At 42.1% G+C, this 15,763-nt stretch overlaps 1 protein-coding gene across 3 annotated transcripts; it reads right to left on the bottom strand.

The window, feature by feature from the left end:
- Window positions 1-375: 375 nt before the first annotated feature.
- On the bottom strand, window positions 376-11,544 carry dlec1 (DLEC1 cilia and flagella associated protein). 3 transcript variants are annotated; one of them, XM_026179634.1, is made up of 39 exons: window positions 11,274-11,544; window positions 11,036-11,176; window positions 10,782-10,938; window positions 9,982-10,095; window positions 9,717-9,901; window positions 9,278-9,495; window positions 9,053-9,118; window positions 8,662-8,746; window positions 8,473-8,560; window positions 8,009-8,182; window positions 7,771-7,907; window positions 7,575-7,667; window positions 7,331-7,421; window positions 7,086-7,248; window positions 6,627-6,819; window positions 6,439-6,515; window positions 6,148-6,310; window positions 5,958-6,054; window positions 5,720-5,850; window positions 5,494-5,637; window positions 5,271-5,401; window positions 4,991-5,141; window positions 4,721-4,837; window positions 4,526-4,644; window positions 4,252-4,431; window positions 4,105-4,172; window positions 3,878-4,029; window positions 3,419-3,534; window positions 3,246-3,316; window positions 2,638-2,855; window positions 2,349-2,510; window positions 2,145-2,267; window positions 1,950-2,044; window positions 1,702-1,789; window positions 1,388-1,585; window positions 1,138-1,299; window positions 903-1,053; window positions 670-787; window positions 376-560 (listed from the first exon to the last, which is right to left on the bottom strand). In XM_026179634.1, exons 1-39 carry the CDS (start codon window positions 11,388-11,390, stop codon window positions 446-448), a joined length of 5,169 nt encoding a protein of 1,722 aa, XP_026035419.1. In that variant the 5' UTR covers window positions 11,391-11,544; the 3' UTR covers window positions 376-445. The 3 variants fall into 3 exon arrangements, with proteins under 3 accessions (XP_026035419.1, XP_026035421.1, XP_026035422.1); XM_026179636.1 differs by lacking the exon at window positions 9,053-9,118 and having other exon boundaries at window positions 11,274-11,543; XM_026179637.1 differs by lacking the exons at window positions 10,782-10,938; window positions 11,036-11,176; window positions 11,274-11,544 and adding an exon at window positions 10,266-10,678.
- Between the last annotated feature and the right edge of the window lie 4,219 nt (window positions 11,545-15,763).

The following is a 15,763-nucleotide window of genomic DNA, read 5'->3' as shown; positions in this document are numbered from 1 at the left end:
GTTGTGATTAAAATATGGGTTCGAACATTTGCAAACTACTGAATTCTCCTTTTATTTAGATTTTGAAGTTTACTAACTTTTTTTAAAATTGGAGTTGTATGATACATGTGAATGTAGCTATTATATAGCTATTTCACAATGAAGTGGCCTCAAGGCTATGTGCCAACAGAAGCCACATTGCTGTTTTACTGGATAAATCACTAATTAATATTTAAACACAGGAAGTTGGAGTTTGCTACTGCGAGTCTTAACATGCTGCATCTTTCTGTCTGTATCTTTTCGTAATTAAATGTCTTTATGAAAACAGTCATGACTTAGTGTTCGCTGCAAGCACTTTAATGCCGCTGTACATAAAGAATAAAAGAAGAGCAGAAATGACCTTTTATATTTATTTATATTCTTACAGATCAACTATAAATAAAGAGATTCAACACCTTTAGCTTATTTAGCTCGACCTGGACATTTCATCAAAGGATCCTGTTCCCCGGAGCTGCAGCGTGACAGACGTCTTTATGAGAGGAGACCGGATAACCAGGAGAGTGCTGAACTCTCTGTCGTCACTGAAACACACATAACCACACTTTGAACGCGTTACGTAAAGCTAGCTGGGTATTTTTTACTGTTTACGATTTCAATAGTAAAAATTCTTTCAATGGTTTGCTGCATTACCCGGGAGTGAAGCTGATCTGAAGACACTGGCTGCTGCTGGTGACGCGGTGCTCCTTGGACCCGAGCAGTCCAAAGTCAGGTGTTACTCCGAACACATGGGAGTCCCCTTCAACTGACTCTGCACAGGGTGAATGACACGAGTAGGGCTGACATGCTATGCAAAGCAATTTGGGCTTCACATAGAAAGATAGATTTCTAGGCAACATAGAGGTCACTGATTGATTTGTGATTACTTGTAATAGATTTCCAGAACATGTGGGCTCCACAGCTGTACAGATTTACTTCTCTGGTTTGCGTCTGGCCCACATAGCAGAGCCCAAAGTCGACGCTGACAGCAGATAAACGCAGTGTTGGAAGATCCAGATGAGCGCAGAGTGGCACCGTCTGCACAGAGCAAATAGACTATGTGAGGTCATATAGCAGCTCCCAACCGAGCTGTTATACACGCATTGAACAGATGTCCCTAACCTGCAGGGTGTTGTTGCTGTAGTGAATCAGGAGATTCTGCTCGAACCTCAGCTTCATCTGCCCGTTTGCACCGTGGATCAGCTTCACCCCAGGAGGGATTTCCTCATCTGTCTGTTCCACATGGTCCAGAAGAGGCAGGGAACAGTGGAAGGCCACTTTCACCTAGTATTTAAACAAAAGAGGGCAACACTTACAAATAATTGTGTAAATCAAATTCTAATGATGCTGCTGCATCCATGACTCATCTCACCCGCATGCTGTGTTGTGGCTTAAGCACTAAAGACTGATTGTCCCCAGACGGAGGATTCCTGGAGGTGCTGGTCGGGCCTCTGGGTTTTGGTTTGACCACTGAAAACGGAGGCTGAGTCCCCAGGCTGAAGTGCAGGGGCATCTCTGAAGTGTTTTTCAGCTGGAAGCTTTGTGTGATGTCAAATTCACGCACTACTATCTGCAAAAAAAAAAAAGAAAAATAGACTGTTCAAAATTAACTTGGGACAAACATCTCATGTGTGCACTTGCATGTCAGAGCACTGGTGATTAGTGTTGTACACTTCTCAGACCTACCTCGTTGTTTGAGTTTGCCATCAGTAAATCACCGGCCGAAGCACAAAACTCCAGCACCCCATCGTCCTCCTCCGCCTGCACTAAAAGCCTGCAGCGACAGGAAGTCAAGAGGAAGATATGCAACTTAATCAGACCACCTCTGAGCTGCTTTTACCTAACCTCAGCTTATTTTAATTTAAGAAACATAAATCGAGCAGGATGCATTACGTGTCCGGGTGGGGATAAATAGCAGGAATATAATTGCTTACGCTGCAGTCTGAACGGCTGCTAGTAGATCCACTCTGACGGGCTCTAAATCCAAACCCTGAGCCCTCCCAACTTTACCGGGAACACAAGCAGCCAGCTGAATTACACACAACAATAAAGTATAAGGATTTAGGCTGGATCACAGTTATCTACTGTTTGCATTTCCCAGGATTTAACATCGAATCACAACAGCTTACCTCGGAGTCTAGGTTCATAAAACCCAGAGCCAAGCCGACACATCTGGACTTACGAGCAGCCCCAGAAAGGGTCAAAGGAGTAAAAGACACATGGATGGCTCTGCTGCTCTTTGCTGGAATCACCTTGAGATTTACAAAGAAAAGCATCATTACTCAGATGAAATAACAGACAACAAGCACGTGGCTAAAATCCTCCGACCGTACTATTTGTTGCGGTGTGATGCAGAAGGGGTAATCTGAGAGGTTGCCCATGTGAGGCCTGATGTGGACAGATATGAGTTTTTTCTTTCCAAGAGAGGGATAAAGACAAGTCTCCTCTTCTTCCCCACGCTCATCTTCAGACATATATTCTTCCTCTTCCACATCCTGAAATCAATACAGGAAAGCTAGGTCGAGCCATTCAAAGAAGAAAATGTGCGTTCATGAGGTTTTCCCACAGGATGTGTGGTAAAATCTTTAAGCATCTGCATCATGGTGTTCAATATATACTCACAGTCAAGCTTTGGAGAGAAGCACTTGTTTCCTCAGAAACTGTGGTGCGTGTTTTTTCCCATGCTGTTTCATTGAAGCTAGAAAGCCTCAGCGCGCTGCTCAGCACCTCGTTGCCATCAGCATCTTTAAGGGGGAAAGCGTCTCCAAACACCACCACAAAGTCCAGCAGTTTACCGTCGTTCTGATCTACGTTGTAAGTCTCCCAGTCCAAACGAATATCTGTCACCGAGCCGACATTTACATTATATCATTTAGAACTTATTTCTTCAAGCTGTATTTATGTCCTACGGGCAAGTGCAATTCAAAGTGCTTTCCAGTTGACTGATGAGCAGATAATAGGATTTCACAATGGCAAGGACAGCACTCTCAAAAGCACCGAAAGCCACTCGAAAACACCTAAAAGCGCCAAAACAGCAGCTACCAGTAAAGCCGAAGCTCTGTTTATATACATATATTATATATATATATTGATCTATTAAGCTCTATTATAAATCCCATTTGATATTTTTTATTCCAGTAATAAGCTGGAATGCAGTTAGTCCCTCAGACAGGAAACGACAGGGTCATTAAGTCCTTTTCCAGCACACAGTGTTTACTGAGAACACTTACCAAACATGGTGGGATTGTTGATGCGAAGAGAACGAGAAACGGTGTCACCACCCGATACATGAGTGCCAAACCTAATGATGAGGAGAGGTATTTCTCATTAAATGAGATAGCCGCTCATTAAAAATACACAAATATAGGTATAAATAGCTGGGGAAAAGGACTGTGGAACAGACTGTATGATTGGTCCCTGGTTCTGATCCTGTGCTCGTGGGCCCGTCATCTGGAAGTAGAGGGGGCAGCCTTTCACTGTCATATGGATGGGAATAAGCACAGGCTTGAGATCCCCCACCTGGATCAAAAATAAAGTACTGAATTAAAATAAAGAAAGAGGCCATTCAGATTCACCATAGAACTCAAGACACACTGCACAATCACTCCCTGCTTTATCCACAGTTTACAAAATGAACATCAGTGTGTACTAAATGACACCATAAACTCATCAGGAACATGTTTTCTGAGATCGTAGAGCAGAAAACAGGTGTCGCCACCTGCTGGCCATTAAAAGAAATGCAGATTTAAGGTAGTTCTACAATGGCTTTACCTTTTAAGACTTAGTAGCTACATCCATGTTTTATATCCAGTTTATTACATCAGTTACATCACATTTATTAGCTTAAACTGTGGCAACATACTTTGCATATGAGGTGGTCTGTGTACTCCCCCCACATGTCAGTGTAGGCAGTCACGTCCACAGCCCGACTCTCAAACGCTCCGAGTGTCCCCGTGTGTGGCGTGACAAAAAAAGCGGCGCCTTTTCCATGAGCCAGCAGGCTACTCACAAACTCTGGCAACGAGCAAACAAACAGAGTCAGTTCCTTGTTTCTTTATATCAAAAGCACAATCTGAAGATGATGCATACCCTCGTGTGCTTTTTCCTCTGCTTTCTTAGCTTGAAGAGAGTGGAGCGGATTCGTGACGTATGCAAATCTGCGATTAAGATGCAGCCAGTGTCAGATTTTCTGTCAAAGCAGAGTTATACTTTGATCAATAATTCAGCTCCCTTCACCTTTTCTCTGGCTGCTTATTTGGCTTCAAGGCATGGCAGGTGAAATATTCTGCCTCTACGGTAAAAGGAGCCGGGATAGCAGTTTGATTGGTTATCAGTAACTGCTTGCTAACAGCACTCTTCAAAATGACACCATCTCCAAACTCAAGTACTGGTGTTGAAGGACTCTGACCATTTGGACTAGAACGAGAAAAAACAGTTTTTTCAGTATCTGAAACGGAGTTATTTGATGCAGTGGATTTTTAGATGCAAGACTTTAAGGCAAGTTCACTACCAGACACCGGGCACACTGTAAGACACACTGAGTTTCTTGGGTTTGGCCACAATTCCAACAACAAGAGGGGAGTTCATTCCCTGGACTTCACAGACAGCAGCAACCTCGGTCAGCTCGAGCTAGAAGAAAAAAGGTGAGACTTTTTTCTTTCAAACTTTAGGTGTGTTCAAAAAAATGCTGCAAACTAGCACTTACGTCTGTGTGAGCAGTAAAAGTCACTGTGATCTCCATGCTGACTTTAGGTCCCAGAGTACCAGAGGAGGGGTCAAAGGTGGCTGAACACAGTGAAGCTTGTTTGCCCTGCAGCTCGGCCTGTTCAAAGCAACAATAACTATTAAAAGACAAGCTTGATATAGCCCACATGTCCATGGAGAAAGATCTATTTCCCATTAATAATATGTACTGAAACAACCTTTTCCTGCATACGCTAGTGCAACTTAATACAGTGAATGTTGTGTTGCATACCAGCCAACTGAACTGTGATGGCAGCAGGGTCTGATTGAAAAGAGTTACGGTGCCTGTGGCAGAAGCTCCAACATAAAGTTCAGGGAAGGACAGCGTGCAGTTCAGAAGACAGACGTGGGACGACTGCACGTCTGCTCGCACTGACAGGTGACTGTAGGGAACACACAGGTAGTGCTGTTACTTACTCACATCTTATTAATATGGTTAATATGGTTTTTGTGGATTGTATTCTAGACTAAAAGGAGGAATCACATTGTTTTATGTGACTGTGCTTCCTTACCATCCTGTCCCATTTTCCACAGTCAGTTCCAGCTCAGTTTCAAACAGCTGGCAGGAATGTGGCTTAAAGAGCACGTCCACATTGCAAGAGGCCAAGGGAGGCAAGAGACCCCTGCTGGGTTCAACTGAGATCTAAGCAGCAACACAGATTGTTTATATGGAGTCACTTCATGAACAGAATGAACAGTCAGCCTAGCTTTCATTTTATCGTGTTTCCTATGTACCTGTGAGTCTTGATGCTTTCTCTCCAGGATCCAAGAGGCTTCCAGCTGGGTGGTATTGGTAAGGAACAGGGTAGTCTGAGTCTGTTCTCTGGGTCTTATGGGTCCAAAGTCAATGCTGGGCACATTGAGAGTCACTGTGGGGCCCTGTTTAACACCACCAAATGATAGTAATGTCACAAAAATAGACGCTACAGTAATGCATTTATGCTGTGTGGTTCAATCTTACTTTGAAGGAGACTTCTACAGCCAGAGTGACCGGCTCATGGTGGTGCTGTATGTGGCAAACCAAACTAGTCACAATATTCTCTGCTTTCCCTCCCGTCACAGTAAGACTGAAGTCAAAACATTCATTCTCCTCTGGATACGGCCCAGTAAAGAATTGTCAAGCCAAAAAACAAAAAAGATATAAACATTTAAAAATTATACTTTTTTGCACTATTAAGCAGATCAACTCTGTAATGCACCTATTCTGCCAGACGATGGCTCCACTTCTATTACATGACAGCTGCTGTTAATTCTCTCCCATTGAAAACAGATGAAGGTTTTGCTGTGGTTCCACATCTGGTGCACGTACAACACAGAAACAATAAATTCATTAATAATAGCGATGTGGGAGCAGAATGAAGTGATTTAACTCCACTATTAGAAACTAACCTTGAACTGCCTTGAAGTGGGTGTGCAAATAAAAATCTCTCCGGGGATCACAATGGCGTAAGGCTCCAGCAAGATCTGATAAGGCTCCGTTGACCCCTTGACCTCTATCTCCATGATGATGACGCTTGTTACCTTGGAGCCAGGCTGCACGGGCTGAAGGACGCTATATCTCCCCAAATTATACAATTTGTTAGATACAAAAAAATAAAAAATGAACAAGGCAGGCATTGTTTAGTAAGCATCATGTGTGAGAGCTTGTGATTTTATTTTGTTATATTAACATTTATCAACCTGCTGTCGGAAGGCTCTGGTGGCAGCTGGGGGATGTCTCTCAGGACTAAGTGGCAGACACTGTGATAATCCTTTAACTTGAGAAAACACATTCTTCATTCAAGAAATGCAACATTGTTTACCACAATGATACAATGATTGCTGGATTTATTTATTTTTTTCAGCTATTTATCCCGAGTCCTCTTTACCTCTTTAGGACAAAAGATGAGCAGATACTCTTGGTCCTGGCAGGGAGCCAGGATGCCTGTTGAGGGGCTGACATGGAAAACCTCGTCTGTGGCCAAGTGGAACTGGATATGTGAGGCATCAGGGCTTTCCCGTGGAAGCAGAGGATGCAAGTTGGGCTTCATGATCTGCCAGTGAAAAGGAAGCTCCAAGTGGCTTTATTCCGAGATGAAGAAAGGAGAAAGAAACAGACATAAAATGTGTTATTTACTGATCTCTGAAAGGAATTTTGCTGTTGCAAAAAACAACAACACAGAGTCAGAAACAGAGTTTATTAGCATTTCATTATTCCATCCGGGAAACTTCAGCAATGTTAATACAGCTAGTACGGGTGCTTGAACCCTATCTTATGTTACCCTGTGGCCAAAAATTTGAAAAGGAAGAGATTTGCTTATAAAACACATGAGACGTGTGACTCTTACACATTGTTTCTGATGACAAGCTTCTTCTGTTGCACAGAGTGAGGGTTGCATGGGCTGAAACGGATAAAGTGCTCTGCAGTAAGGTCATGCACCTCTCCAACCACAGGAGGCTCCTCCCCCCCAGACACAGACACCAGCTCCAGTGCGATCAGCTGGCCCTCGCCTGAGAAGCAAACGCACATTACACACAATGCATAATTTATTGCGGAGCATAGCTCTTAGCAATGCCTCTTGTTGGGATTTACCTTCAATGGAAATGTCTTTCACCTGGCAGTTGTCACACACAACAGTGAAAACCTGGCAGCTCTTCTCAGCGGTGGTTGGAAAGAAAACCACCTGTAAATCCACATTAACACTTTTTTTTTTACATGCTCAGTTTCCATAGATACAGTCAGCTGATTAGAAGTCAGAGGTGGGGGAACTGAAAGGAAAAAACAAAGAAGAATTGAATTAACATATTACTCTACCTGATTTTAAATCCAGACTCACCTCAACAACAGTGGCCTCTCCTGGCTCCAGTACAAAAAGGGAGGGACTGACAGCAAAGGGTGGCTGCTCAGAAAAGTATGTTCTGGCCAAAGACTATATAAAGAAAATTGGAGCTAATGAGAATGAGACTGAGCTGTTTGGTTGCAGAAAAACTGAATTAAAACATTGATATATTTATATGTGTCAGTTTTTTTACCCTAAAATTTGAAGCTGGCCACTCGTCCTTGGGAATAATGCAAAAGGTCCCAGTGCTGAGGCCCACATTTTGGCACAGAAACTCAACAAACTTGACTCCTCCAATGAGACAGTAACCACAGTCCAGGACTCTTGGTACTGAAGAATAAGAGGGAAGCATATCAGCAGTACATCGGCAAATGAAGTAACTAATGTGAATAACAACAAAATTGGTGGGGCAGATTGCAGTGAAAACATACAGGTGAGAATAGGAGGAGGTCTCCATGCCTCAATCGGTACCACAAATGGGCCCTCCGCCTGGGTCTCCACCACTATAAAGTCCTTGTAGTCTCCCAAGGAGTCTGGAGCAAAACGCAGCGTGTACTTACAGCTCATCCCCGGGGCAACAACGCCCCCTTCACCTGGGAATCTCCCTGCCAAAACGTATCACAATGACAACAATCTGAATTTTGTGTGGTACTGCTTATCTTCAGATAGCTTAGTGTAAGTTAAAACGTGAGGTTAATATTGGCATACAGAGGAGCTGCTGTCTCCACAGGAATGCTAAAACTGTATTCCAAAATGAAAACTTTTTTTTGTGGTTAAAGCTCTGTGGCATTCCTGTTTAATGCAGTCACTTACACTTTGACACACTTGCTTATTTCCTCACCACATCAACAACAAGAAAATATGCACCATCCAATCAGAACCAAAAGGAGCTCACCCAAGCCAATAGAGAAGTAAGGAGTGGTAGGAGGGATCACTCGGATGTGGCGGCTTGAAGAAGTCACGTTTTTAAGCTCCAGTGTAGTCTGAGACAGGAAAGGGCAGGGCAAGGGCTTGTTACAGTGCACCAATTCACAGAAAAAGGAGGATTCCGTTTTTGTCTGGTTATAAAAGCTCTGAAACACACCTCATAGATGTTTCCCACACTATAGTCGGTGAAAACCACCACTGAAGGTTTTGCTAGGAAGACTGGAATCGGCTCCTCGGCGGGGCTTTCAAAGTAAGAGTACAAACACAACCGCACCTGAGCATTGTGTGTATTCACAATAAAGACAGGCTCACGGGAAGTGAAAGATAGGAAACAATCAGTTGTGGCTTTCAGTCACACTACAATACACAACACACATAATAGTCAGCTTGTCTTTTTTTTAGAGACGCTTGGCTGTACCTGCAGAGTTTATCTATGTACAGTACATATTGATTCTGTGTGTGTCTAGTAGAGTGTGGGGACGTGCATTTGATGTAAACAGCCTGACTGCATTATGTGAGACTACATCATGTTCAGAGTATCAACTTACACATCTCTGCTATGGCACAAAGGGGGTACAGCTGTTTTCCACTGAGGTAAATGATACTCGTGTTTGCTGTGGATATTGAAGGGGATTGTCTTGCCTGAGCTTCCTGCATTTCCCATGCAAAAATGTCCTATCAGCAATGTGCCTTAACTGTACATGCTTCCTTATCACAAAATGATAAGGATGTTCCTTGAAATTATTAAAAAGCCTTTTATTCTCTTTAATTACCTTTTCTTTTTAGCGCCTTTGCTCTCAGGCTCTGCCTTCCCTTTGGTTCTGGGCCTGATGAGGGACGTGCCGCCCTGCTGTGAATTTAGGGGAAGGAAGCGCGGATTGCGAAGGAAGCTCTGTCGATCTTTCAGCTTCAGAAGTTTCTCCCAGCCATCCGCTCGATCCTTCACACTTGGCTCACCCTTCCATTTTGGCTTAGGCTTGGTATGGTTTGGCTTGGAAGATGATTTTGATGGAATTACATTTTGAATTTGAATGCACGTTGTTCCCAGGTTGTCTTTTTTTGCTATTGTTTAACAACCTTTTTATCCAATCATTATTATTTTTGATTGTATTTGGAGAAGAAACACAAAAATTGAATTAAAATACCTACTCGACCTTTGCCCAGGAAAAAGGGATCAGCAGCGATATATAAAGATCTTATCAATCTCCTCACCTCCCTTTGAGTTTCCTTCCTCCTTGGGGTGTCTGAGCAGGACTCAAAGGTCACACTGTGGTCTAACTGGATGTCTACAAAGCCCTTTTTTTCTGGGCGGCGAATGACTGTGTAACCATCATCCTGAGGCTTTCGGGACACATGCATGGTGAAGGCAATGGTCGGTTTGGCAGGATTCCACTTTTCTGACAAGAAAAGAAAGTTTGTAGCACCGAATCACTGGCAACTAATAAATTTAAGATAAATGTTAAAGAGGGTCAGATACCTGCTGCTGGTGCTCGTACATGTGGTTTTTGTGTAGCCAAGTAATCCTTTGGGGAAATCAGATTATTCATTTCAAGAAGATCTTCATCCACACACCAGGAAAAGGCTGATTTGACTGAAAATAGGTATAAAAATCGAATCAAATGAGGCATTCTGAAAACAAATAAACACATGTAGATGGTGGGATTAAGCAAGCATGATGAGCTCTTTGGTACATGAGTGCAGAGATACATACAATCTCAGTGCATCAGTACCCTCATCATCTTTTTGTGTTCTTATTCTCACCTTCATTACTACTCTCTCACTTCTCTGATTTATTCTTAGTGCCGATTGGTTGCAGAAGGCTCACCACACACATATAAACCTAGACAACGCAGTGGTGGTCAGCAACTAGTGTCTTGGTCCCTCATTCCTCATCCCTCAACTCCATGAGCACTGACTTTATCTTTCTGTTATCAGCTTTGTTTACTAAGTATAGTTGAGTTTGGAGTTACCAGCAGACCTGTTTTCTGTTGCGTTTCTATTACTCTAGTTTACAAAAACTACTAGGAGAGAAACCTGAATCCAATAGCCCGCTGTGTGGTTGGTTCACAGACTTCTTCTTCTTTTGTTTTAGCCGGAGCTCCCACCTCTTGTTTGTAATTTCATGATTGAAATCTTGTTGAATGCCACCAGCGTCATGACATCTTATATGTTAGGTTCCTTTGAGCCATACATTTAGGGACAGAAACACTAGTATATTACAGCAATATAACACAGTTATATTTTTAAAAGTTTTTAAAGTTTTTAAAAGTATCTCACCTGTAAGCAGTTCCTGATGATCACAGACATCTCCTGCTGTCGCCTTCATTCTCTCATAGGCCTGGTTTTCTTTGGCTGCAGCACATGCACTGGCCTGAATCATGTGATTGTCCAGCATGTCAACCTGCTTAATACGCTGTTCATACTCCGAATGAACCTGTGTGGCAATAGGGGAAAAATAACACTGTATTATTCTTCAGCTGACTTTTGACAGTGATTTTTTTTACAAGTTGTAGATGAGTGTATATGATTACCTGTTGGAGTTCTTCAACGTATCTGTCATGATAGCTGCCTCGTACACGTTTTGTTTGAACTAGGTTGGACACAGTGTCTTTTCTAATTATGTCGTTTGTGTAAAGATCCTTAAAGATGCTTGCTAGTACATGAGAAATATTCTGGGATACAACGAAAGAGAAGTTAGCTTTTTCATTAGTATTATTATCATTAGTTTTGATGTTCCCTAGACATTTAAAGGTGTCAGGTGGATCTTACCTGGGATTTTCCACACGCGGGTCTGTGAGTGTTCACAGAAGGGTCAGCCCGCAGCTTTCCTCTGGTCTCCGGCTCCTCTTCCATAGCTGACACGTCTACTGTAGCTAAATGGATCATGCCAAATGTTACAGAGGTGTTAGTAAGAAAGAGATATATTCGTAGCTTAGATTAAGTAATTTATAAACTGGTGCGACGACTTCATAATTTGTCAGCCATGTTTTCTTACATGGGGTTGCTATAGCAACAACCAAACTTCCTTCTAGACAGGAAATTACGTTTTAGCATTTTTATATGTAAATTTAAATTATATATTATTGGTAGTAGTAGTACTAATTCGTGTTAATATTAGGACGACAGTTTAGTTTAGTTTTATTGAAATCGGTTCAAATCACTTCTAAGTATCTTCTTCTTCTCTGCTCCCTTTAGACTGCGGTCAAGTGAGCAGCACTGACATGTGAAGTAACGGTCAAGCCAGCCGTACCTCTTACGCGTATTACGGTATGGGTGCTGACTGGCTTAAAAACACCTGAGTCTTCTGTATCCTGCCATTTATCACTATTTTGCTACTCGATCCACTTCCAGTTTTGAAATATTTGCAATACGCCCAACCAATGCAGTGTCGTCAGTGCAGGGGCGGATCTAGAGAAATTTTCTTGTGGTGCCATGGAAATCAAATGAGGTGGAAAAATCAAAGCGTTTTTTAAGCACATAATGTAATCTATAACTTAATTATTTTCTGTATCCCACATAATTAAACATCTCAGTTACAAAAAATAATAAATAAATATGTATCCCAATAAGTATAAAATCCAGAAAGCTACACAACATGGGGCGATTCATTTACAAACACAAGTCTAACTTGGGTTTCACACTGTTTTCTGTTAGAAAAATTCAAATTGTTGCTTACATTTACACAAAATGTCAGAAATCTGCACTGTCATGAACAAATGTTTTTCATCATTTGCTGGGCTGAGGTCTTTTGCACCTGCAAATTGTCTTATTTCATTAATAACCTCACTGGCACACAACAAAACAGCAAATACATTACACACTGACTATGTCTGTGAAGGTTCTCAGTCATCCAGTCTTCAAGCAACTTAAAGAAGCTCCTTAGACTACACACTGACTACATAAGACAACACAATGTACTAACTACACACTCCCAACACAACTCCACAGCTATCTATCATTTCAAAACTCTCTCACTCGTTAGCTCTTGTTGCCCAAACTCCCCAAACTTTCCCCTCTTCCTCAACAACCAAATCCCGCATGTTGCCATTTTTTTAACAGGTCGACATGGTACATTTTTCCACCAATAGGAAAGAGGTGGCTTTTTTTCTTTCTTTACTTTTTTTTAACCGCTTATAAAAAAAAAATTAATCATTGCTCTGGATTTAGTGGCCTGTCATTAAAATTTTAAAACTGATGTACTTTGAAGTAAGAACTTTCAACACGAGATAAAATAGAGACTCAGGGTGGCTGCAGCTTGTTGCTATGTCAGCTTCACATGTCGGTCATGTGATTTGGAGTTGCAGCACACAGAGGGTTAATAACACTCACTCACAACACTCATAACACCATTTGTTAATGGTGGAAGGGGGGTACAATTATGCAATATATTCAATTTTAGAATGTATATTCAGCTGTAATTGTTGCTGGGCTCAAAGTGTTAATGTTATCTTATTTTAATAAAGAACACTGTCATATGCAAAGCTAAAGTGGCATTAGGAGTATTAAGAGATCATTTTAGGGCAGCACATGCCACCCCATGCCACCTCTCTAGATCCGCCCCTGCATCAGTGTTGATCCTCTTCAGTTTGCTTACCAGTGGGAGTGGAGCATGCCACAAAAGGTGACAACTCATCACAGTTGCTTCATTCCACACTTGTAAAGCAGCAGAGCTCCTTCTGCCTCTAACTGATTCACCCTTTCAGCCACGAACAACACTTCAGGATAGTAAACTCTGTCCAATGTAATTGGGATAGAGTTTACTATTAAATTTCTCTGAAACCATCCAATTCATTGGGCTGTGAGCTGGAAGGGTAAGAGTGAAGGTAAACTACAGTAAGAATCCAGTGAAATATTTGTGCCATCCTTTGCAGTTTTAGTTTAAAGCCGGGACCGGGATTGCTCAGTAGATAGCATGGTCGCCCCACGATCTGAAGGACGGGGATTCGGTTCCACTGAACAGCTACGCTGAGGTACCCCCGAGGAAGGTACCATCCCTACACACTGCTCCCCGGACGCCTGGTTAGTGGCTGCCCACCGCTTCACTGAGTGAATGGATTAAATGCAGAGAGAGTAATTTCCCCACGGGGATCAATAAAATATACTTCATTATTATTAACATCAGTTCAAAGTTGAGAATATTCAAAGCACAGTACTGTAATTTTCTCAGAAATCATACAGTTCTTTGGGCTGTGAGCCAGAGGAGGAAGAGTGAGGGTGATCCAGAGTAAGAATCCAGTGAAATATTTGCGTCACCTTTAACAGTTTTCCTGTAATAAAAAAAAACAAACAAACAAACAAACAAAAACCCCACACATAATCAAAAATACAGTGCAGCAATTTTACTTAGTTGGGGATCAGGTCAGGGTGAACAGGAATGTACAGTATAGTGAGAAGATATTGCTTTGGAAATATATTATCAACTCTTACAGGATATATAAACGTGTTTTTTTTTAAATTTTCAATGCATAGTGCAGGAATTAGAAATTAATTTATAATTATATATATCAACTGCTAATACTTCAAAACTTGAAGTTGGATTGAGAGGTAAAATAGTGAAAATGGCAGGAGTTGGCACCCGTACCGTAACATGCGTAAGAAAAGTGCAACAACATTGTGTTTGTGGCTGGGGGTGCGGCTAGCTTGACGGTGACTTTGCATATGAAGGCTCACTTGACCACAGTCCCTTTAGGGGATGCCAGAGCATATTATCTGCCTCCATCTTGCCCTATCCTTAGCATCTTCCTCTGTGACACCTGAACCTGCGTCAGGTGTCAGGTGTCTTCACTACATCCATCTTGTAAACCTGCCCTTTCACTTCTGTTTCAAATCACCCCTGACAATCACTCACTCCACCCTGGCTACATTTTCTTCTCCACCTCTCTTGAGCAATGTCAGTTGCTTTGGATGGCTGACCGAAGCAACTTAAAGTGTGAAGCTCATCATTTTTAAACTCAAAGAGTCTAAGCAGTAGTTTCCAGATGACAGGACTCTTTCAGCGTTTGATAAAGTTGAATGAATTTGATAAAATCCCTCTTATTTTCAGTTGGCTCTGATACAGTGAACAGTCTGAGACAATAAACCACCCGATGAAACCAGATATACCCAAAACACAACAAGCACATACCACACTATCATATTGTCTCTTCTGTGCACATGCAATTAGTTTTCCAAGAAACTTCGCAGGAAAAAAAAGCTGTCTGTCATTGTACAACGTGGGAAGATAAAAAACAAACAGGTTTTAGCTGTTTGTGTAATGCAAGCTGCATTTCAAAGCATTAAAGTGTGGGCATGCGCCTGTGTCACTCGAAATAGCTGCTGCACCAAGCAGTGTTATTTAAACACATTTGAAAGTCGTTTGTGTTCAAGAGGCCAACGATTCCAGAACAAAATCTTTCACTGTGTCGATCAGCTCATATGGTGCTCAAGTGGGATTGTCAAAGGGCCAATTGTGAGGCTGGCTTTGTACCTCCTTGTGGTTTGTCAGGCATTTTTTTTTTGCCCACAAGACATGCTCGAACACAAGGGCTCACAGGCCAGAGAAAACAGGGAGACTCTCATAATAAAGCGGCACAAAGAGAGATCTGTCAACAACTAAAAGGAGTCTGTGCAACAAGCAAACACTATTTACCTATGTTTCAAAGCAAAGCATCCACATTAAGTGACACACACACCCAAACCCCCACACACAATTGATCAGGAGCATTCTTGCGTGCACAAGAGATTGACTCTGTGAGAATGAAAATCTGGTCCTGCTTGTTTTTCTTTTTCCACTGCTCAACCTGTTTCTTTAGAGCAGTTCTCATTGTGTGTTGAGGTCAGAAGGCTTTAGAGTGAGATTTCGAGATCAGATGTGTTTTTAAAAAGAAAACCGAAGTGACGATGACATGGAGGTGGTATGCTGTGGAGTAATGACAACACTAACCCTGCACAGTGCAAAGAGGGATAGGCTAAAGCACGAGGGCTTTAAATGGCAGTTCTGTACCAGAATGGGGCAAAACCCTGAATAAATCACATCACACTTTGGGTGCCAGAATGGCACAAATAACGCACAATGGCAATCAGGTCGATGCTGCTACATTATAAAACTATCTGGAGGTTTAAGTTTGACTTTATGAAAGCAAAATTAGTATTTCTTTCCACATGTGTAATTTTCACTGTAAGAAGACATAAGAATATTCACAGTGCTTTACTTGTCCGACCGGTGTTGCAGTGGGTGTGGAATCGAAAGCACGCAAGAGCGTCCCAAGTGGGTTGGCATT

Source organism: Astatotilapia calliptera, chromosome 9 (assembly GCF_900246225.1).
Source record: "Astatotilapia calliptera chromosome 9, fAstCal1.2, whole genome shotgun sequence".
In the NCBI taxonomy this organism is placed as follows: Eukaryota; Metazoa; Chordata; class Actinopteri; order Cichliformes; family Cichlidae; genus Astatotilapia; species Astatotilapia calliptera.
The sequence above is the reverse complement of the archived record's forward strand: the minus strand, read 5'-3'. Positions and strand labels throughout refer to the sequence as shown.